We start from the raw sequence: 24,543 nt of genomic DNA on the forward strand, positions 1-24,543 counted from the left end.
TAAGCAGCTTGGTTTGAAGAAATCAACTGTGGGAGCAATTATTAGGAAATGGAAGACATACAAGACCACTGATAATCTCCCTCAATCTGGGGCTCCACGCAAGATCTCACCCCGTGGGTCAAAATGATCACAAGAATCCCAGAACCACACGGGGGGACCTAGTGAATGACCTGCAGAGAGCTGGGACCAAAGTAACAAAGCCTACCATCAGTAACACACTACGCCGCCAGGGACTCAAATCCTGCAGTGCCAGACGTGTCCCCCTGCTTAAGCCAGTACATGTCCAGGCCCGTCTGAAGTTTGCTAGAGTGCATTTGGATGATCCAGAAGAGGATTGGGAGAATGTCATATGGTCAGATGAAACCAAAATAGAACTTTTTGGTAAAAACTCAACTCGTCGTGTTTGGAGGACAAAGAATGCTGAGTTGCATCCAAAGAACACCATACCTACTGTGAAGCATGGGGGTGGAAACATCATGCTTTGGGGCTGTTTTTCTGCAAAGGGACCAGGACGACTGATCCGCGTAAAGGAAAGAATGAATGGGGCCATGTATCGTGAGATTTTGAGTGAAAACCTCCTTCCATCAGCAAGGGCATTGAAGATGAAACGTGGCTGGGTCTTTCAGCATGACAATGATCCCAAACACACCGCCCGGGCAACGAAGGAGTGGCTTCGTAAGAAGCATTTCAAGGTCCTGGAGTGGCCTAGCCAGTCTCCATAGAAAATCTTTGGAGGGAGTTGAAAGTCCGTGTTGCCCAGCGACAGCCCCAAAACATCACTGCTCTAGAGGAGATCTGCATGGAGGAATGGGCCAAAATACCAGCAACAGTGTGTGAAAACCTTGTGAAGACTTACAGAAAACGTTTGACCTGTGTCATTGCCAACAAAGGGTATATAACAAAGTATTGAGAAACTTTTGTTATTGACCAAATACTTATTTTCCACCATAATTTGCAAATAAATTCATTAAAAATCCTACAATGTGATTTTCTGGATTTTTTTTCTCATTTTGTCTGTCATAGTTGACGTGTACCTATGATGAAAATTACAGGCCTCTCTCATCTTTTTAAGTGGGAGAACTTGCACAATTGGTGGCTGACTAAATACTTTTTTTCCCCACTGTAAATTGATTTGCATTTTAATGTAATTTGTATTCTTATTTTCACTCTGTCATTTAGGTAATTATTGTGGAGTCACGACAATGTTGTTGATCCATCCTCAGTTTTCTACCGTCACAGACACTGAACTCTGTAGCTGTTTTAAAATCCCCAATAGCCTCATGGTAACATCCCTGAGCAGTTTACTTCCTGTCCTGCAGCTCAATTCAGAAGGACGACTGTAATGGACGACTGTAATGGCAATTTTAATCCTGAACTAATTTAGGCTTGCCTAAACAAAGGGGCTGAATACTTATGCAACGACTATATTTTAGTTATGAATTTTTCTTTGACGTTACAGAGTATTTTGTGTAGATTGTTGGCAAAACAATATATTAGATCAATTTTAATCCCACTTTGTAACACAATAAAATGTAAAATAGCAGTAAAGAGTTTCATTACAAATCGCTATATATTCATTTTCAGAAATGTTGGTCAATTTGCTTTTATTGTTTAATGGAATTGTGTGTTTTTTCACTATCAAATCATGGCATGGGGTTGTTCAATGACAGGCATGTATTTGTTTAAAATCTATCACTTGATGGTTTCATTTCAGCGAGACCAATAATCATGTTTTTTTGCAATATGCTATATATCTGTCACGGTTTACTAAGCCAGAACCCAGAAGCAGACCAGGACAAGGTAAGTTGAAACAAAGGTGAGTGTTTATTTAATAGATCCACGAGTGAGGCTGAATAATCCAGGGAACAGAGCGGGTGGCGTGGATGGGTTGTTGAGGGTGCAGTGGTAGGTCCAGTAATGGCTCGGCAGCCGCCGACCATCAGGCAGAGGTTGGGTGAAGGTTCCGGGTGAGTGACTACAGATAGAACAAAACGGAGGTAAGTATACAGCAAGTCAAAAAGGTGCAAAACAACAAAACTAACGCTAGAAGTTCCAAGGCTGATACACGGACAAACATACTGTTCATGGCTAACGATCCGGCAGGGAATGGATGTTAGGACAGAGCCTAAGAAGGGTGATGATCAGGACCAGGTGTGCAGATTGCTGATGGGATGCAGGTGCGGAAATCAAGAGAGCTCCCGCCTAGCAACGTTGCCCGGCAACCAGGCAGGGAGCGTTCCAGAACCCTCGGGAAACTGGAGATCCCGAGCAGAAAAACTAGTACCCAGACAGAAACCGACTCAGACTGCAGGGATCGTTACAGTACCCCCCTCCGACGAACGCCACCGGGCGGACTCCCGGAGCGCCAGGATGGAGGCGGTAGAAGTCACGAATGAGGTCAGCATCTAGGATCTGTCGCCGCGGAATCCAACTCCTCTCTTCAGGACCATACCCTCCCAGTCCACGAGATACTGGAAACCCCGGCCCCGCCGTCTGGAATCCATGATGCGTCGCACCGTGTAGGCAGGACCACCTCCGATCATCCGAGGAGGAGGAGGAGGAGGCGGAGGAGGCAACAGAGGACTGAGGAGAACAGGCTTGAGGCAGGAGACATGAAAGGTGGGATGGACTCTGAGCGTCCTCGGTAGTTTGAGTCGAACTGCCACCGGATTGATCACCTTCTCCACCACAAACGGACCAATGAACTTCGGTGACAACTTCCTAGACTCAGTCCGTAGAAGGAAGATCCCGTGTGGCCAACCAGACCCTATCTCCGATGGTATAGGTGGGAGCGGGGATCCGGCGACGATTCGCCTGGAGCTGATACCGGTCCGAAACTCTAAGGAGTGCCTTTCTGGCCCGATGCCAGGTCCGGTGGCAACGACGAATATGGGCCTGAACAGAGGGCACTGAGAGCTCCTTCTCCTGAGAAGGGAACAAGGGAGGTTGGTAGCCATACAGGCACTGGAAGGGAGACATCCCAGTGGCAGATGTAGGGAGAGTATTGTGGGCATACTCAACCCAAGGCAACTGAGAGACCCAGGAGGTGGGGTTGGAGGAGACCAGGCAGCGTAGCGTGGATTCCATCTTCTGGTTGGCTCTCTCCGCCTGACCATTAGATTGGGGGTGAAAACCAGATGTGAGACTGACTGTAGCTCCAATGGCCAAACAGAAGGACTTCCAGACAGCAGAGGTAAACTGAGGGCCACGGTCGGAAACGATATCACTGGGCAAACCGTGGACCCTGAAAACCTCCCTAACCAGGATCTCGGACGTCTCCGAGGCAGAGGGAAGCTTGGCAATTGGCACAAAGTGGGCGAACTTGCTGAATCTGTCCACGATAGTCAGAACGACCGTGTTCCCCTCAGAAGCGGGCAACCCAGTGACAAAGTCCAGGGCCAGATGCGACCATGGTCGCGGGGAATAGGAAGGGGGTGAAGTAGTCCAGAGCTGGGCCGATTGGTACTCTTATTCTGCGCACACACTGGACAGGCAGCAACAAAACCCCGAGTATCCTCGGCCATGGCAGGCCACCAAAAACGTCTGCGAAGAAACGCCATCGTCCGAGCCACGCCAGGGTGACAAGCCATCTTGCTGGCGTGGGACCATTTGAGGACAGCAGGACGAACCGACTCAGGCACAAACAACCGACCGGGTGGACCGTTACGGGACCGGGCTGCGTCCGAAGGGCCGCCATCACCTCCTCCTCAATCTTCCACATAACTGCTCCCACGACGCAGTTCCGGGGGAGAATTGTCTCGGTCTTGGACCCACTCTCTTCCGTCTTGGAGAACATCCGGGACAAGGCGTCCGCCTTGCCGTTCTTAGATCCAGGTCGGAACGTCAGGGAAAAATTGAATCGTCCGAAAAACAACGCCCACCTGGCCTGACGGGGAGTTGAGACGTCTAGCCGATTGCACGTAAGCAAGATTCTTGTGGTCAGTCCAGACAATAAACGGTTGCTCCGCCCCCTCCAACCAGTGGCGCCACTCCTCCAAGGCAAGTTTCACCGCGAGAAGCTCCCGGTTACCCACATCGTAATTCCTCTCCGCAGGCGAAAGGCGACGAGTAGTAGGCGCAGGGATGGAGTTTACTGTCCGTGGAGCATCGCTGCGACAGGATGGCGCCAACTCCCACATCAGACGCGTCCACTTCAACGACGAACTGACGGGCCGTGTCCGGTTGAGAGAGAATCGGTGCGTTGGTGAATCGCCTCTTCAAATCCAGAAACGCTCGATCCGCCTCCGGATTCCACTTGAAGGTCCTGATACTGGAAGTCAAGGCAGTTAACGGAGCGGCCACACGGCTGTAATCCCGGATGAATCTGCGGTAGAAATTCGCAAACCCCAAAAATCTCTGGAGCTGCAATCTCGTACCGGGCTGGGCCCATTCCAGAACCGCTCTAACCTTCTCCTGGTCCATCCTAATCTCTCCCCTGGAGATGATGTACCCGAGAAAGGATGTCGTGTGGGCGTGAAACTCGCACTTCTCGGCCTTCACGAACAGGCGATTCTCCAACAATCGCTGCAGAACCTGCCGGACATGCTGGACGTGGTCGGAAGGTTCCTTCGAGAAGATCAGAATGTCATCCAGGTAAACAAACACAAAGAGACCGATCATATCTCTCAGGACGTCGTTCACCATACTCTGGAATACCGCTGGAGCATTGGTCAGTCCAAACGGCATCACCTGATACTCGAAGTGACCCATCGGTGTATTGAAACCCGTCAACCACTCGTCCCCCTCTCTGATCCGGACCATGTGATACGCATTGCGTAGGGTCTAGCTTGGTGAACACCGTAGCACCCTGTAAGGAGTCGAAGGCAGAACTCATCAAGGGCAGGGGATACTTGTTCTTGACCGTGATGTCATTCAACCCCCGATAATCAATACACGGTCGAAGAGAGCCATCCTTCTTACCCACAAAGAAGAATCCTGCCCCCAGGGGTGATGACGAGGGACGAACGAGACCAGCAGCTAGGGACTCCTTGATGTAGGTCTCCAAAGCCTCACGTTCAGGTCGGGAGATACTGTATAACCTTCCCTTGGGGTAGACAGCTCCAGGGAACAGGTTGATGGCACAATCATATGGTCGGTGGGGAGGGAGTGACAGAGCCTTCTGCTTACTGAACACTTCCCCCCAAATCGTGATATGTCTCGGGAACCAGGGACAAATCTGGGGGTTTAGCCTCAATCACCTGACTGGGAACCGAATGGGGACAGGCAGTCTTGAGACAGTTAGCATGACAATCAAGGCTCCAACTCGTTACCTTGCCCGTCACCCAATCGAACGTGGGATTGTGTTCCTTCAGCCAGGGGTATCCAAGGACCAGAGGAACATGGGAAGACGGCAGAATGAAGAATGAAATCATCTCAGAATGATTCCCCGACAACAGCATCTTAACCGGTTCAGTCCTCATCGTGATACGTGCCAGACTACTGCCGTCCAGAGTGGTAGCTTCAATGGCTTCCGGCAATTGCTCCTTGGAAAGCCCCAGCTGTTCCACCAACTCGGCATCAAGAAAGCTTCCATCGGCACCTGAATCGATAAAGCGTTAATCGCTAAGCTCTGATTCCTGTTCATAAGGGTAGCCGGGAAACGGGGTCTGACAGAGGTATTGAGAGGTCGAAACTGGCTCGCTAAAAGTCCTCCCAACTTTAGCGAGCCGCGCAGTTTGACGACCGCCGGGAACCAGTGGCGAGGTAATGTCCCGAACCACCACAGTAGAGGCAACAGTTAGTCCTACGTCTGTGTTGGCGCTCCTCCTTGGTTAACCCGTGCCGCCCCACTTGCATGGGTTCAGAATCGGGAGACAGGACCTCTCCACTAATCCTGTGTGGTGGACGATGATCGACGTATTCTGGTCCAATCCCCGACCCGACTGGAACCTGAGAAGCTGATCGGTTGGAAGGGACCCATTGCTTCTCCCTCCTTCGCTCTCGGACTCGATTATCCACCCGAATAGACAAGGCTACCAAGCTGTCCAGGTCACTAGGCTCCGGATAGGAGATCAACTCATCCTTGAGCTGCTCCGACAGACCCTGGTAAAAGGCCGCTTGCAGAGACTCCTCATTCCACCCACTCTCCACAGCCAACGTCTTGAACTCGATCACGAAGTCGGCCACGCTGCGAGTTCCTTGGCGAAGCGAAAACAGGCGCCTAGCTGCGTCCCTCCCTCGGACGGAATGGTCGAAGAGCTTCCTCATCTCGGCCGTGAACCCCTGGTATGAAGCCATGCAGGGATCCTGTCGTTCCCAAACGGCTGAAGCCCACTCCAGCGCTCGACCACGCAGCAACTCAATCACAAAGGCTATCCTAGCCTTGTCTGTGGCATAAGAGTAGGGCTGTAGATCGAACACTAACCCACACTGCATAAGGAAGGAACGGCATCTTCCCAGCTCCCCCTCATATTTATCCGGCGTCGGAACCTTGGGCTCACGGAAGGACACAGCTCCAGAAGCGGCAGGCGAGATGGGTGAAACCGGTAGTGGATCCTCCACCGGAAACTTGCGCTGGTTCTGGACCTCCGTCAGACCGGTAGAAAGGTTCCGAACTGACAACGCGATCTCCTGTAGTACCGTGCTATGATGGCCCAACATCTTCTCCTGATGGGTAATGGCATGGCGAACAGAGTCCAGGTCCGCTGGGTTCATTACTGGCCGGATCGTTCTGTCACGGTTTACTAAGCCAGAACCCAGAAGCAGACCAGGACAAGGTAAGTTGAAACAAAGGTGAGTGTTTATTTAATAGATCCACGAGTGAGGCTGAATAATCCAGGGAACAGAGCGGGTGGCGTGGATGGGTTGTTGAGGGTGCAGTGGTAGGTCCAGTAATGGCTCGGCAGCCGCCCGACCATCAGGCAGAGGTTGGGTGAAGGTTCCGGGTGAGTGACTACAGATAGAACAAAACGGAGGTAAGTATACAGCAAGTCAAAAAGGTGCAAAACAACAAAACTAACGCTAGAAGTTCCAAGGCTGATACACGGACAAACATACTGTTCATGGCTAACGATCCGGCAGGGAATGGATGTTAGGACAGAGCCTAAGAAGGGTGATGATCAGGACCAGGTGTGCAGATTGCTGATGGGATGCAGGTGCGGAAATCAAGAGAGCTCCCGCCTAGCAACGTTGCCCGGCAACCAGGCAGGGAGCGTTCCAGAACCCTCGGGAAACTGGAGATCCCGAGCAGAAAAACTAGTACCCAGACAGAAACCGACTCAGACTGCAGGGATCGTTACAATATCCTCCTCACTCTCAGGGAAATAAGTAGTACTGCTAGGTTTTACACAGTCAAATATAACAAATAACTACATTTTTTATAAAGAACTGTACAAATTAAACATTTGTGACAATATATTTAAAAAAATAAAATATCCAGAGTGACTTACAGTGAGGGAAAAAAGTATTTGATCCCTTGCTGTTTTGTACATTTGCCCACTGACAAAGAAATGAATAGTCTATTATTTTAATTATGTAGGTTTATTTGAACAGTGAGAGACAGAATAACAAAAAAGAAATCCAGAAAAACGCATGTCAAAAATGTTATAAATTGATTTGCATTTTAATGAGGGAAATAAGTATTTGACCCCCTCTCAATCAGAAAGATTTCTGGCTCCCAGGTGTCTTTTATACAGGTAACGAGCTGAGATTAGGAGCACACTCTTAAAGGGAGTGCTCCTAATCTCAGTTTGTTACCTGTATAAAAGACACCTGTCCACAGAAGCAATCAATCAATCAGATTCCAAACTCTCCAACATGGCCAAGACCAAAGAGCTCTCCAAGGATGTCAGGGACAAGATTGTAGACCTACACAGGCTGGAATGGGCTACAAGACCATCGCCAAGCAGCTTGGTGAGAAGGTGACAACAGTTGGTGCGATTATTCGCAAATGGAAGAAACACAAAAGTATAGTCAATCTCCCTCGGCCTGGGGCTCCATGCAAGATCTCACCTCGTGGAGTTGCAATGATCATGAGAACGGTGAGGAATCAGCCCAGAACTACACAGAAGGATCTTGTCAATGATCTCAAGGCAGCTGGGACCAGAGTCACCAAGAAAACAATTGGTAACACACTACGCCGTGAAGGACTGAAATCCTGCAGCGCCCGCAAGGTCCCCCTGCTCAAGAAAGCACATATACAGGGCCGTCTGAAGTTTGCCAATTAACATCTGAATGATTCAGAGGAGAACTGGGTGAAAGTGTTGTGGTCAGATGGGACCAAAATCGAGCTCTTTGGCATCAACTCAACTCGCCGTGTTTGAAGGAGGAGGAATGCTGCCTATGACCCCAAGAACACCATCCCCACTGTCAAACATGGAGGTGGAAACATTATGCTTTGGGGGTGTTTTTCTGCAAAGGGGACAGGACAACTTCACCACATCAAAGGGACGATGGACGGGGCCATGTATCGTCAAATCTTGGGTGAGAACCTCCTTCCCTCAGCCAGGGCATTGAAAATGGGTCGTGGATGGGTATTCCAGCATGACAATGACCCAAAACACACGGCCAAGGCAACAAAGGAGTGGCTCAAGAAGAGGCACATTAAGGTCCTGGAGTGGCCTAGCCAGTCTCCAGACCTTAATCCCATAGAAAATCTGTGGAGGGAGCTGAAGGTTCGAGTTGCCAAACGTCAGCCTCGAAACCTTAATGACTTGGAGAAGATCTGCAGAGGAGTGGGACAAAATCTGCAGAGGAGTGGGACTTTTTTCCCTTACTGTACAGTTAGTGCATTCATCTTAAGATAGCTAGGTGAGACGACCACATATCACAGTCACATATACAGGATACGAACATTCCATTCCAGCAAAACAATGCAACAATTTCAAAGATTTTACTGAGTATGCTCCCTCAAAACTTGATACATCTGTGGCATTGTGTTGTGCGATAAAACTGCACATTTTAGACAGGCCTTTTATTGTTATTTCTGGGATCTTTTATTTCAGCTCATGAAACATGGGACCAACACATTACATGTTGCGTTTATACAGTATTTTTGTTCAGTGTACATGAATTACATTTTGCAAAAAAATAAAATAAATTCATACACATCTAAAATCTATGAATGAAAAATCTGAGAACAGTAATATTTTACACACACATGAAGGTAGCCATAAGCAATTATTTCTGATGAAAAACCACGTGAAACATTTGTGGATGTAGCGTTTTGGAAATAAACCCTTCAAGTAGTTTAAAGTAGCCTACTATTCAGATTAAGATCACTTAATGGGTCAATTTCACACAAGTTCTAACCGAAATTTGACTCCCGCTTTTAACCCAACCCCTCCGATGGACACACATACAGCACATACAGGTTTTGGAGAGGTGCAGAGGGCTGCCACAGGAAGCTGTTGTTGTGGGGTGTTAAGTGCCTTGCTCAAGGGCACAACGGCAGGCAATGGCATCTAATATTTGATACCAGCAACCCCCTGGTTGCCAGCTCACTTTTCGTTTGAATCCCAGGTCCGTCGTTGGACCTGGGATTCGAACTTCGGTTTCTGGCTCGCCTCTTTAACCGTTAGGCTACCTGCCGCCCCTATAAGGTGATACACGCAAGTGATACACTGTTAACTTAACTTAAGATATCAAGTGTCATTGATGATTGGCACTTCTTGACCACTAACTGTTTTCACAGCTGTGAAAGAAGAGAATGAATAAGAAAAGCAATGACAACCTCAGTTGTATTCCTTTGCTCAGTTCAGTGGTGATATGTTTGTTGGAAATGCTTTAAGGCCTTTAAACACCAAGTCTGTTTTTTGGATCAAGTCCGAATTTTGGACAAAAATAAAATAAGTTGGTAAGAAAGGGCCTGTAGACATCAGTTTTAATTGTAATTTGATGGTATTATGTTTTGATTAATTTTTTATTCCTCAGAGAGCTAAAACCGTGGGTCACCCCCACCAACACCATCACCAACACCCACACCCGGGAGCTGTCGCCAACGGCAACATGGGTCCCACCATGGGTCACATGATGGAGATGTCACCGCGGCAACGGCACACTCACCTGCAGCAGCAGCAGCATCATCAGCACCTGCAGCAGGCTCAGCCCATCTCCTACCAGCAGCACTGCCACGCCCCTCCACATCACCTAGGAAACACCCACAGCCAGGGCCACCAATCAGGAAACGTGCCGCATCATCCGGTTCACCAATCACCTCCCTCGCACCTGCAGGCCAGCCACACCCACCAGACCTCGCCTCACCTGCCCCTCCACTCCATAGCTGCTCAGGTACAGTATTACCTAAGTATTGTCATGACAACCACTCTGACAACCACTCTGTATCAAGTTTTGTTAGTTTAACATGAGGGTGGTTGCCAATTGCTGTAATCTGACATCTGTAACATCGACTGTCATCACAGTTCATAACCACTGTTACATCAACATTATGGCACTATTGCTTAGACCGTTTGCATCCCAAATGAACCCCTGTTTCCTATGTAGTGCACTCAAAAGTAAATAGGAATTAGGGTGCTATTTGGAAGACAGCCCTTATCACAGAGGATCCAAAGTTTTACTGGTTCTTAGTAAATATTGTTTCATGACCCGTGTTTGTCTGTTGTGCAGTTGTCTCCAGCAACGCAGCAGATGCATTCATCCCAGCAGACACATTCCCTGCATGCAGGCCAGGCGACTGGAGGACGTCGCAGGAGGTCTGTGGACCAGGACCCAGACGAGCGCAGGCAGAAGTTCCTTGAACGAAACCGAGCTGCGGCCACGCGATGCAGACAGAAGAGGAAGGTCTGGGTGTCTGCTCTGGAGAAGAAGGCAGAGGAGCTCACCCACAACAACATGCAGCTGCAGGTAGGTTTATACTAGGGTTGTCACCATACCAGTTCTCCCTTGCAAAAAGTTAAACTCAAAGCAGACTAAACTCTTTGGTCCTTTAAAAACCTACTTTATGTAAAATATTGTGTGCTATAGCTTGGAAATAAAAACGTGATTCTGGGTGACATGAGGCTGTTTGTTTCTAACATTAGGACTGTTTTCCTCAGGAAATGTTTCCTTGCCACGATACCTCTGAGTGCTGCCATACTGCTAGTGTGACAACCCTAGTTTATACGTTAAATAAAGTATGCACACATGACTGTAAGTCGCTTTGGATAAAAGTGTCTGCTAAATGGCATATTATATTATTATTATTATACACACGCATGCACATGCACACACAAGTTTACGCACACACACACACACACTCACACATTGTCACACTATCACTAACCTTTCTGTCCCTCTGGCCATTCCAGAACGAGGTGACCACTCTGAGGTCAGAGGTTGGCCAGCTGAAGCAGATCCTGCTGACCCATAAAGACTGTCCCGTCACCGCCCGCCAGAGAGAATCACAGGGGTACCTCAGTGAGTAACACCCCTACCCCGCCCATCCCGAAAACACCCAGAGGTATACACCTACCCTCTACTATACTCATATCCCAAAACACAGATTCCTACTCCTATCCCAAAACACAGACTCCTACTCTTATCCCAAAACACAGATTCCTACTCCTATCCCAAAACACAGACTCCTACTCTTATCCCAAAATAATAATAATAATAATATGCCATTTAGCAGATGCTTTTATCCAAAGCGACTTACAGTCATGCGTGCATACATTTTTGTGTATGGGTGGTCCCGGGGATCGAACCCACTACCTTGGCGTTACAAGCGCCGTGCTCTACCAGCTGAGCTACAGAGGACCACCCAAAACACAGATTCCTACTCCTATCCAAAAACACAGACTCCTACTCTTATCCCAAAACACAGATTCCTACTCCTATCCAAAAACACAGATTCCTACTCCTATCCCAAAACAGATTCCTACTCCTATCCCAAAACACAGACTCCTACTCCTATCCCAAAACACAGATTCCTACTCCTATCCAAAAACACAGATTCCTACTCCTATCCCAAAACAGATTCCTACTCCTATCCCAAAACACAGATTCCTACTCCTATCCCAAAACACAGATTCCTACTCCTATCCAAAAACACAGATTCCTACTCCTATCCCAAAACAGATTCCTACTCTTATCCCAAAACACAGATTCCTACTCCTATCCAAAAACACAGATTCCTACTCCTATCCCAAAACAGATTCCTACTCCTATCCAAAAACACAGACTCCTACTCTTATCCCAAAACACAGATTCCTACTCCTATCCAAAAACACAGATTCCTACTCCTATCCCAAAACAGATTCCTACTCCTATCCCAAAACACAGACTCCTACTCCTATCCCAAAACACAGATTCCTACTCCTATCCAAAAACACAGATTCCTACTCCTATCCCAAAACAGATTCCTACTCCTATCCCAAAACACAGATTCCTACTCCTATCCCAAAACACAGATTCCTACTCCTATCCAAAAACACAGATTCCTACTCCTATCCCAAAACAGATTCCTACTCTTATCCCAAAACACAGATTCCTACTCCTATCCAAAAACACAGATTCCTACTCCTATCCCAAAACAGATTCCTACTCCTATCCAAAAACACAGATTCCTACTCTTATCCCAAAACACAGATTCCTACTCCTATCCCAAAACACAGATTCCTACTCCTATCCCATACTGTACCATCTGCACTGTCTGGACGCGGTCCCATGTGAGTGTGATGGGCCTGCTACATAGGACACTTTTGCAGAGCGTGAGACACGCCTATAGTTTTTTATGAAACCTGGGTGTAAGCAGCAATCCACTGGGCACACACTGGTTTAATCAACGTTGTTTCCACGTCTTTTCAATGAAATTACATTGAACCCACAGGAGGTTGGTGGCACTTTAATTGGGGAGGACAGGCTCGTGGTAATGGCTAGAGCGGAATCAGTGGAATGGTATCAAATACATCAAATACATGGTTTCCATGTGTTTGATGCCATTCCATTCGCTCCGTTTCAGCCATTATTATGAGCCGTCCTCCCCTCAGCAGCCTCCACTGGTTGAACCAGCGTAGAGTAGACGTTGAATTGTGCCCAGTGGGATGGCTCTGTGAGAGACTCGTGCTGCTCTGCGTAAAATTCCGCTCTGGTTCTATTTTCATGAATTCAAGGCGTGACTCATGCCCAAGAACACTTGAAGTGTTCTCTGCGCACACCGGCTAAAGGTTACACGTCCAGGGTAGCAGCTTAAAGCCTAAAGTTTTCTTGATGCCCCAGTGTAGCTCCCCTGTGAGAGGGTCTCCCCAATTCAAGAAACATCCAGAGTCAAAAATACAGGTATCTCAGAAACACAGGGCTACAGTCTCGCAATGGTTGGCATATACGGTTAAAAAGTGAGATGGAAAACCCTTTTCACCTTGATGACTGAATTTAAACATCTATGATGCCTATTCTTGTAAGAAGGATAATTGATGTAACCAGTGAGCACATTCTTGGGAGTTATACAGACCGATGTGCTTTATTTGGTATATTTCAATTTTTGCTCTATTTGCTCCACTGTAATGCAAATGTCCAAATAAAAGAGCTATTTTCCTTATATGAACTGTACATGAGTTGTCATTAATTATATAACGTATTACTTTCCTCTGGACCCAGATCTTACAGAGAGAGAGGGAGCTATCAAACACTAGCCAGGTCAATTTGATTGACAGCTGTCTCTGTGCCCCAGGTCCAGGGAGTTCGACAGGAAGTCCCTCCCCCCTGTGTCCCGGGTCGCAGCAGCAGGCCATCCAATCCAACAGCATCTCCACCTCCTCAGCTGGAGGGGGCGATGGAGCGCACAGGAATTAAAAAGTAAAGTGCGGGTGGGTGCGTCTGTGGTTTGGAACATATTATTGGATAGAGAGCTTCCAATAATGTCCCAGGAGACAAACTCTCTAGTGCATCTCTATGGTTCAGAATCAACCCCCCTCCAATTGAGTACAGGATGTAGTTGCTCCTGAACACTTAGCTAAGGTCAGGTATGTGTTTCCCCCCTAATGGTTGAGGTTAGGATGGGGAAGGGTGAGCTGATCCTTGATCTGTGGTTAGAGGCAACTTCTACCTGGAATCAGGGATTAAACCCTAGGTGGGGTGCATCTCAGTAGTCTTAAATGGCTCCCTCTCCTGGTCTCCTAGCCTCTATGGACACATGTATGGCAAAACTGGACTGGTCTCTATAAGCCTTACATCTCTGGTAGGTTTGCAGAATTCCGGTAACTTTCCCAAAATTCTGAGGTTTTCCATAAATCCCTGTTGGAGTATTCCCGGATTTCCGGCTTATTGCCTCCTGAGTCCAACCGTGATTTCTGGAAAACCTGTGAATTTTGGGAAAGTTACCAGAGTTTTGCTACCCTAGTTTCTGTCTCTCTAACTCTGTGATGATAGTCACCTGTGAACTGGATCTTATTGTGTCTGGGGGAATCAGTCGATCAATGTGTCTCAGTTAGTGGGAAATCAGACATCCAAGTACTGTGCTATCTATTCCAGGACTGCTCCATGGCGATGTGTCTGCAAACATACTTGTTATCATAGCACCTTTTTCTTAGTGGCATTTTATTTTCTGAATGCGTCGGAGTTAGGTCTTGTAACTTACACCGTGACTAGGACCAGGAGTTTCTCCAGGAACAACTATTGGGCTTAAAAATAGCCTGTTACTAGGGACCAGAGTTTTACCTAGACAGATCACTGGGTCAGGTCTAACTCCTGGCTCTAACCATGACTAAATAATGTTACTACATTGCGTATTAGTTTATGTTTGCTACAGTGTGTGTGTGTGGTTGTATGTGTAACATAGGCCTCTCTGAAATGCAGAACGTGAATGAAAACTAATACAAATGTACATTTTATACAAATTTATATCAAGTCCTATGAATAGGATGGCCTTGTTTTGTAACAATGTAATGCAGAGCCTCTTTTCCCTTTGAAAGTATTACAATGTTTGTACATATATTAAGTTGGGCCCAGAGTTTTCCTTGACCATGTCACTTGACCAAGATAACTCCTGGCCCTTTGTTTAACCTCTGTAAAGCACTTACTAGTTTCCTACAGTGTATTTATCATGTAAATTAGGCTCAAACAGTACGTTGGCCTATAACCTGTTACCTGTATCCTTCTGTGTCTGTATTGTGATTTGTGTTTTGTTGAATGTATTTTTTTCTTCTTCAGACATTGACAATCGCTACAAACCTACTACGAAAATAAAAGCACTTATTCTCTGGTATCTTATTGTGATTTTTACTCAGGTTTGGTTGCCTCCTCCATCAGGAGATCTGAGGAGAAAATGTAATTTGATCTAATGGGCCTCAGTCAGATGAATGGTCTAGTCTGCCCCCTAGCAATATTTTCTGGAACTGAAGACAGTTTGAGCCACCCTGATTGAATGAGTCAAAGGTCAGCGATCACAGATTTTGATTTATTTACCTGTCTATAACTTAGCTTTAGCAGGTTGAGTGAAAGAAAATGGATGTGAGAGGGCCAAGAATTAGCCAAAGTCAGTAGTGATGACTTTTATTCACTATCAGTAGAGGGCAGGCCCAATCCACTATAGTTTAACAAAAACTTAAGAAGCAACATATAAGTCTTAACCTGTGACTAGGATATTGAAGTGGATTATGCTATGTTTCTGTTTCATATCTCAGACCGTGTTTCCTGGTCTGTGTCTGTCTGTGTCTGCTGTTGTTATGGTAACGCACTGTTGACAGGCTTGGAGTTAAGATCAGGCCTGAGTTTGAGGTATTCAACCCTGTCTACCCAAACAAACACCTAACTATTGCCAGACTTTCGTCTTGAAACACACACAATCACACACACACACACACGCTTAAAGTACATGATGAAACACACACACTTGCAAGAACGCACGTACATACGTACACACACACACACACACACACACACACACACACGCTTACAGTACATGATGAAACACACACACACACACTTGCACAAACGCAGGCATACATTACACACACAAACAAACATGTTCTCTAATGAATGAATATACAGTATTAATACGAATGTTAAACTTACTGCCTTTCTGTAAAAATACCACAACTGTAATATCTGTTTCTTTATTTGTATCGGAACCATATGAACAAAGGACTTACACCATTATTTGCAAAGGCATCGGTCTTTCTTTTCATTCAGACAAATGGGTCATATGTCCAACAGTCACACAGTCAGGAAATGCATGGTTACTTACTTGTACTCATAGCACAATACATAGTTGAGTATAAAAGTATAAAAACAACATATAAAACCGGATAATTATTTCTGCCAACCAGCAGCTATCCTTTCTTGCATTTTCAGGCACATTAGAAATGACATTTTATACGCAATTGTACAAAAATGAATGTCTATTAGTCTAATATTAGCACCAGATGAAATCAGGTAATATTTACTCTCTCTCTCTCTCTCTCTCTCTCACACACACACACACACACATACAGGTGCAAGGCAATGGAACAGGAAATGCATGAGGATTAGAGGAAGTCTGTGGGATTGACTTCCTGTAGTGTCTGAATCAGCCCTGATGAGCTCAGCTATTTGGTCGCCCATAAAGACAACTTTGGTCATAACACATCTATAACTGTGGTTCTGCTGTGGTCATAGCACATCTATAACTGTGGTCATATGGTCATAACCCATGAACACAACTATAACTGTGGTCATATGGTCATAATCCATGAACACAACTATAACTGTGGTCATATGGTCATAACCCATGAACACAACTATAGCTGTGGTCCTATGGTCATAACGCATGAACAGAACTATAACTGTGGTCATATGGTCATATTGCCTGAACACAACCTTACTGTGGTTCTGTGGTCATGAATATAACCTTGTGGTTCTATAGTCATAACACAACCCTGGCTGTGGTCCTGCTATGGTCATGAAGTGCTCTAGAGTGCAGGTTAAATACCAGTCCACTTCTGTCTCTGTCTCTGCAGCATCTTATACATTCTCCTGAGGATGTTCCTTCCTTGTGATGGCGTCTTGGTGTTCTCAGGGTCTAGATATGGGTTCTACTGTTGGATTATCTAATGGCTCACAATAACATTTTATAGTCTAGAGCTTAAGAGGGTCACAGCGCAAACATGTTTTCAAGTTCTAGGTCTCTGGGGTTCTATTAATCAGAGAACCTCTGCATGTCACTGTTGTCTCTACGGGTGGGGCTGTTGTCAAGGAAACGGTCGCAGGGGAACTCTATAAGGTCGCCCCCTTCCTCCAGGGTTCCGAGCCATGGTGGCCGGCTGCTCTGGAAGCTTGTGAAGTCTGTTGACACCGCCGCCGTTGTTGTCATGGAGCTGCGGAACGGTCGCCGCGTGGAGTACATGTGACGCACGTGCACCGCTGACTTCCTCCTTTTCAGCTTCCGCCTCAAACCCCGCCCCAGCCAGACTCCTCCAATCACCAGAAGGAGGACGGCATTGCCGGCCAGTGTTGCCACGGTGACCAGTTGGAGGTCAGAGGTCAGTGTCTCTTGGTGATGAGCCTCTTCTGGGAGAGTGACCAATCCGGCACAGTGGTCCCTGGGAGCCACCTGACACACAGACCCTCCCACCACCCCCTCAACACAAACCATGTAGGTGACGTCTGGGCTGAGTTCTCGTAACATCACCGACCGCGCCCCGCCACGGGCGTACACGTACCGAGGGAAACGGTCAGACGACCCAAAGCGGTCGAACAGCACTCGGTAGTGGACCTCTTCTATTCCCGGTCCGGCTCCCGGTGTGAAGCGGCTATAGTCGCGTGTGGTCCAGCGGACCGTGGCCGTGCTGGAGGCGACCTGGTCGACGGTCACGTTGGTGATGAAGTGGCGGTTGAACACACAGGGGTCTGTCACTGCAGGTATACCATCCCCAGGACCCCCTCTGAGCAGGTCGAATCGCTCCTCTTTTCGAGGGGTGGGAGGAGAGGTGGTGAGGAGCTCTGTGATTGGCCAACTGAGATGGTTACCATGGCTATTTTGGTTGTCAACTGTCTGAGGCCGGGTTGTGGTTGTGGTTGGGGGCGTGGGGTTGTTGAGGGGAGGGGCTTGTGTTTGAGGAACGCTGCGGCCTGGAACGGAATCCCACCTCCCTTTCTCACGCTTCCCAGAAGCCTCAGCAGAAGGTCGCGACCTGGGGCTGGCGGATATTTTCTTCCTCCTCTTCCTTTCCGACGACAGGGATTTGTCCCGCTCCTCTTGCCCTCCCTGGTCCCCTTGGATACCCACCTCCTTCTCTCCCTCCTTCCTATGCTCTTCCTCTCTACCCCTGCTCACCTTCTCTATTGCCTTCATCTCCACTCCCTCTCTACCCACCTCTATTCCTCTCCTCTCCCCCTCTATCTCCTTCCTCACCTCACCCTGCACTCTCTCCCTCTCCTCTCCCTCTCTCATCATCCTGTCCTCCAGCTCCTTCTCCAGGACACCCCCTCCTCTGCTCTCCTCAGGCCCAGTTTGGGTCTCACACAAGTGGCTCAAGTTCCCCGGGGGCTGCAGCTGGGAGCTGTTGATATAATCTAAATACTTCCCCCTCAGTGTAGCAGGGTGATGACACTGCACGAAAACGGCCAGCAGCTTCCCCTGAGAGTGTGCCGACTTCATCCACTGCTTCAGCTCGCCCAGCTGGCAGTCACACGTCCAGTTGTTGCCATGGAGATCCAAATCGTAAAGGCCGCTGTTGAGGGCGAAGATGTTACCGGAGAGGCTCGTGAGCCGGTTGTCTTTGAGTTTTAAAACACTCAAGTGCTTCAGTTGTTCAAAAGCCGAGGGGTCCACGGTGGAAATTTGGTTGCGACTAAAGTCCAGCTCCTCGACTCTCTCCAGCGGGTCGAGAAGTCCTGCGGGAAGATCCTCCAGCTCGTTCCCATCAATCAGAAATTCTGTCAAGCTCGACAGTCCTTTCAAAGCCTCGCTTTCCAAATGGTAGATTTTGTTATTGCTGAGGGATAGTTTAGAAAGCTTTTTCAGATTCTGAAAGACGTGGTTTCCGACGAGTTGTATTTCATTTTCAGCGAGCAGCAAGGTATTCAGTGACCTGAGCTGGGAGAACGTAAACACATTAAGCACGGCTGTCAGTTTGTTCTGCGCCAGGTTGAGAAAGCGCAGTTTGGTGAGCTTGGAAAAGGCATTTCTGTGAATGTGACTCAGCTGGTTCGATTCTAGATGGAGATAATGCAGATTAGTCAAGCTCTTGAACACCGAGTCCTGTAACAGTTCTATGGCGTTCCCATCCAACCTCAGCTTCACAACGCTCTCCAAGTTACCAAACAGCTCTGGAGTGATCTTCTTAATGTAATTGTTATTGCCATTCAAAGTTGTCAGTTTTGTCAGTGACTGTAACGTTCCTGGGGGTATTGTTGATATCAGATTGTTGCCCAAATACAACTCCTCCAATTTGGAGAGCTTATCAAATGCTTTAGGGTGAATGGTCTGTATTTGATTATATTGTAAGTTCAACCTTATAAGATTTCCATACCGTGTGAAGTCGAAGGCGGAGATGTTACCGATGAAGTTTCCCCCGAGGCTGAAGACAAGCACGTCCTCTGGGACCCGCGAGGAGTGCACCTTGGGCACCGCGCGCAGCCCCCGGTTTGTGCAGAGGATGTGCTGTGCTTGCTGGCAGTCGCAGCGCTCAGGACAGAAGCCGCTGGCGGGTGAAGGCGAGAGGAACCCGTCACAAGAGAAAAGGAGAAAGCAGATGAAACCCACGAAGTTACCAGTATCCATTCCCAAACGGCAGTTGGCACAAGCTTCTGATGCGGCATTCCCCCCTTTGTGTTCAAGTGCAGTTACCCCGACTCTCCACTCTCACTTTGGCGTCCGATACCTATGTCAATTATCCACTTGTTGCTGCGTCATTGTGGAGGAAAGTTGTCCTGCACTTAGTTTAGTGTGAAAAGGTATCTGGATCCATGGCTAAACAGTGCTGTCCATAGAATAAGTTAATTTGTGCGCTGCGCTGTCATGCCGTGTGAGGAAACGCTCACCTCGCCAGAATGATCCATATCCCGGCCTCAAGTGGTCATCTGGAGCAAATTACAGACCTCCGCAAAACGCAGGGTTCACGCGCAGAGCACATGCAACACACACACGCTCAGCCCCTCCCCCGCAACTCCCGTCCCCGCCACCACCAGATGTGTACAGAGCCTGGCGCATAGGATACAGAGCTGCGCGCGCATGAACATACACACACGTCCTCTAAAACGAATCAAATGCGTGGGAGATAGGCACGCATATACTGTATCTTGTTGTATTCGAGGCAGGGAGAGAGAGAGAGATACGTGGCCGAACCCTTTGACCGAGTTTTCCGCGTGCCCCCGCACCCCCCATGACTCGCGAGGTGGGATTCGATACTCGGTATGGAGAAAGCAGACGGGAAGCCTTCCTTCCCACGAGGGTCCCCCGGGCCACGAGGGTCCCCGGGGGACCCCGGACTGAGTGACTCAGTCTTGGACTCCCTCCTTGCACACGTTTCAAAGTGCATAATGGATCTGTCAAGGCAGCATAGGCCTAGCACCAGAGGAAAAGACAGTAAAAGAAAACGTTCTCATTCCACAGGATCTCAAATGTTGCACTGAAGATAAACACTTAATTCGGGTATGTTACTGCTAGCATTCAAATTGTTTGCAGACAGTCATTTACCCCCATGCCATCATCAATGAACACCAGCTAATTCAAGATGGCTGGTCGGTGGTACCTTAGGGAGGGTTGAGGCTCAAACAAACATGGTTCACATTAATGCAAGAGGAATTCAGGTCATGGTGCCTGTGTTAAGACTACACAGGCGGGGTGCCAAATCTTTGTTTAGGATCTCTACTTGAAAGGCTGGGTACAAAGCATGGTCTATGTAGTGAGGGTTCAGTGCACTGAGCCATGTAGTGGACTGTAGGCTGTAGGTTAGTCTAGTCTGTATACTGTCAACCTGGACTCAGGGGTAGACGTAACATAGTAAATGTAAATACGACACACTCCATTTAGTATGATATGTTACATTTCGTATGGTATGTATTAATTTGTGGATGTCCATCATCCATTTCGTATGATGTTATGAATTACAATTCGTATGATGTTATGAATTACAATTTGTATATGTTACGAATTGAAATTCGTACAATATGTTACGAATTGAAATTCGTACAATATGTTATGAAATCCAATTTGTTGTGGCCACGTTAGGCTAGGGGTTAAGGGTTAAGGTTAGGGTTAAGGTTAGGAGTTAGGTTAAAGGGTTAAGGTTAGGGTTAGCTAACATGCTAAACAGCTAAAAAGTACTTAGTAGTTGTAAAGTTGCTAGTTAGCTAAAATGCAAAAGTTGTCCGTGATGAGATTTGACCTCTGCGTTGCTAGACATTTGTGTTATACGCCCACCCAACCACCCTACTTTCTGTCTTATGTAACCATACCAAACGTAACATATCATACTAATTTGAGAGTCATGGATTTACATTTACTATGTTAGGTCTAATCTGTGTGTAAGAGCCCTACAAGCATTGCTTCCCCTATAGGCTGCGTTTACACAGGCAGCCCAATTCTGATCTTGTGCCACTAATTGGTCTTTTGACCAATCAGATCAGATCTTTTGCTAATAATTAGGCAAAAGATCAGAATTGGGCTGCATGTATAAACGCAGTCTTTAGTGCCCAACAGCTTGTATCAAGAGGTCTGGATATTGATGGCACAAGAGGTAGTGCACTTAATAATATAATAATATAATATGCCATTTGGCAGACGCTTTTATCCAAAGCGCCTTACAGTCAAGTGTGCATACATTTTTACGTATGGGTGGTCCCGGGGATCGAACCCACTACCCTGGCGTTACAAGCGCCATGCTCTACCAATTGAGCTACAGAGGACCACACTTGCAGAGTAACCACAACCTCCACATCTTGTAGAAGACCAGAGTGAAATAAGTAGTGGAATAAGAATCTTTCACAGCAGAACATGCAATAAATCCTACAGGAGCACTGACTCTGGAGACAAGGTTGCAGATTTGTCATAAAATAGTGCTCACACACGCCCACCCAGACAGTTGTGCACATACACCACATGCATTTACATTTTCACATTTTAGTCATTTAGCAGACACCCTTATCCAGAACACTTTCAACCTCATTTTCATCATCTCCAGCACATTACCAGTCTAAACATGTGTGAAAACTGCGCATTTCTAAGTTTGTAGAAAAACATTAAAAAAGTTAAAAGGTTGCACCCGATGTCATTATCTAAAGTTAAAACATTTTAAAAACAGTGATTTTCAAACACTGAGATTCGCAGTTAGAAACTCATTGCAGGTTTTGAAAATCACAGTGTTTTCCTTTTAATCCTACCCTGTGATGTCACAGAGAAGCATTTTTTAGGACCTTTCTTCTTATCTTTTGAACCGCAGATTATAGAAAAGCAAGTGATGCAATTTTTCCAGGACAATTAATTTTCTCTGACTATTGTAGCGGTAAACTCCAAGGATTGCCAACAGTGAGAGAGAACCCTGAGTTAGAGAAGAGCATTATCCCCATTCTCATGCATTTAGATTGTTAGAGATCACAGTGTGTCTTGGCTCTCCACAGAACTAGGATCAGGGGCGCTCTGTTATGAGTGAGTAATGAAACTGTGTGTGTGTGTGTGAAATACAGCTGTGTGTGTGTGTTTGTGAAATGCAGTCCATCTGGGAACCCCCCTGCCCCAGCGAGGTCATTTCCTGTCTAGCCCTTCACATGAATTTTTCTCTCAGTCTGACAGACTCTGATGGGAGGAATCTCTCTCTCTCTCTCTCTCTGTGCATTTTTGTAAGCCCAGAGCTCTGTCTGAGAGCTCTGGATCATTGAGCGTGTCCGTGAACACTCACGAGTTACACTGTCAGTCAGATCTATATATATATAATTGCATATTTCACTCTCACAGATCCTCTGTAATTGCATGGTTTTGTAAATTACACACAAATGAGTGTAGTAGTCCTATACGAAAGCCTCTTCGTAATGCAGAGTTAGTCGATGTTAGTTATGAGGGTAAACAGATATTCAGTAAAGAGAGCTGATGAGAGGGGGAAGGAGAGGAAAACAGGGAAAGAGAGAGAATAGACAGATAAACTCAAATCAAATCAAATCAAATCAAATCCTGTCTAGCCCTTCTAACTCAGAGATAGAGAGAAGGAGAAGGAGGGAAAGAGAGAGAAGAGACATATATACTTGTAGACAGAGACCCTGTTGTCAGTCAGCTATAGTCTTCTGGTGTTGACCCAATTCCAGGCTTTCACAAAGAGGTCCATTCAGGACCCCGGACAGAGTTGCCCGTCAGTGTGCCTGAGCACAAAGACGGACACAGTCTGGTTTCATCAGCCCTTCTCTCCCATCAACCCCTCTATTCCTCACAGCCTTGGACCGTCCAATCAACACCAGCGCAGTGACATTTCACTCCTTCAACACACAGAGAGGACTCATTCTGTCAGAGAGAGAGAGAGAGAGAGAGAGAAAGAAAAGTTGTTTCTGTGAATGTGGCATTAAGTGTGTAAGTGAGATGACATCTAGGTTATTTAATGTTCGTGTGCGAGTGCATGTGTGCCGATGTTTAGGTCATGAGGGTGTGTGTGTGAGAGAATGAGACAGTGCAGTATATAGGTCGTCTAGGGAGTGTTGGGTTTCCCGGCAGTACAGCTCAGGTTTGAAAAAGCCTACCTCTGCCAGCACTCTTCCTAGCAGTGTGTGTGTGTGTGTACCTGTGTTGAATGATTCTGCAGGATCTGTGTGTATGTGTACCTGTATTGAGTGATTCTGCAGGATCTGTGGGTATGTGTGTGTGAGACAAGTAGAGCATCTCTGTTTGTGTGTTTTGAAAACCTTATGCATCCGCATGATACATCTATCATTATCTAACAGAACTGTGACCGTTTGAGTTGAACTAGTTCACAAAGTCTTTAGGTCTGTAACAGCTCTAGTGGCCTTTGGGCTCCCCGCGATCACACACACACACACACAGCGGGGTGAGAGGGGGCTCTGAAGTAATGATCTGCCTCACACACACAAAATGGCGGAAGTCCCCTAATTGGACACACATGGCGTTTTTTTGTCTGAAAACAGTTCTGCAATCATAACAGCTTGCTTTTCTCAGAGGACCTCAAGACTCAACAGGGATTAACTGAGATGATAGTACAGGAAGTGGATAGATGATCCCTTTGTGCTTTTGGTTAATCTTCAACAGGCAGACTAATCAATAGAGAAAACTCAACAAATAACAGATACTCCAATACTTCATATCTGTTGGGTGCATGTGTGTACATCTAACCAGCTTGAGAAAATAGAGAAAGTAAAAGACTTTGGGAGAAGGAAGTTACAGAGATTTAGAGGGAGAGAGACGGGGAGAGGTAGTTGGAGAAAGAGGGGGACAGGGTGAGCGAGAGAGTGAGACAGACAGAGAGCGACTGAGACAGAGAGGAGGGAAAGAGGGTTGGAGAGTTTACATGAGCAGCAGCTGTTTGGATCGTTAAGTGCTTTAAGCCAAACCAGAGATTACAGATCTAAACCACACTAACTCTCTTTGGTCCCACTGGCTCAGTGAGCGTGTTTGCGTGTATGTATAAGTGTTTGCGTGTGTGTGTTACTGTGTGCAAGTCTAAACCAGTGAGTGTCTAAACATGCATGTGTGTG

General features: G+C 47.0%; 2 protein-coding genes across 3 annotated transcripts in view; one reads left to right on the top strand and one right to left on the bottom strand.

Moving 5' to 3' along the window:
• LOC121586690 (cyclic AMP-responsive element-binding protein 5) overlaps positions 1 to 15,127 on the top strand; it is a 36,347-nt gene extending 21,220 nt beyond the window's left edge. Inside the window, exons 8-11 of one of the 2 annotated variants that reach the window (XM_041903607.1) lie at positions 9,871 to 10,227; positions 10,564 to 10,800; positions 11,244 to 11,352; positions 13,604 to 15,127. In XM_041903607.1, the coding sequence (XP_041759541.1) occupies positions 9,871 to 10,227; positions 10,564 to 10,800; positions 11,244 to 11,352; positions 13,604 to 13,725 (825 nt within the window). In that variant the 3' untranslated portion in view covers positions 13,726 to 15,127. Of the gene's footprint in view, positions 1 to 9,870; positions 10,228 to 10,563; positions 10,801 to 11,243; positions 11,396 to 13,603 lie in introns of both variants that reach the window. The other variant, XM_041903608.1, reaches the window with a different exon arrangement.
• Positions 15,128 to 15,959: 832 nt separating this feature from the next.
• LOC121586691 (TLR4 interactor with leucine rich repeats-like) lies at positions 15,960 to 19,969 on the bottom strand. Its single transcript, XM_041903609.1, has one exon. It carries the CDS (start codon positions 19,631 to 19,633, stop codon positions 17,048 to 17,050), a length of 2,586 nt encoding a protein of 861 aa, XP_041759543.1. The 5' UTR covers positions 19,634 to 19,969; the 3' UTR covers positions 15,960 to 17,047.
• Between the last annotated feature and the right edge of the window lie 4,574 nt (positions 19,970 to 24,543).

The sequence above is a fragment of the Coregonus clupeaformis genome, chromosome 17, assembly GCF_020615455.1.
Source record: "Coregonus clupeaformis isolate EN_2021a chromosome 17, ASM2061545v1, whole genome shotgun sequence".
In the NCBI taxonomy this organism is placed as follows: Eukaryota; Metazoa; Chordata; class Actinopteri; order Salmoniformes; family Salmonidae; genus Coregonus; species Coregonus clupeaformis.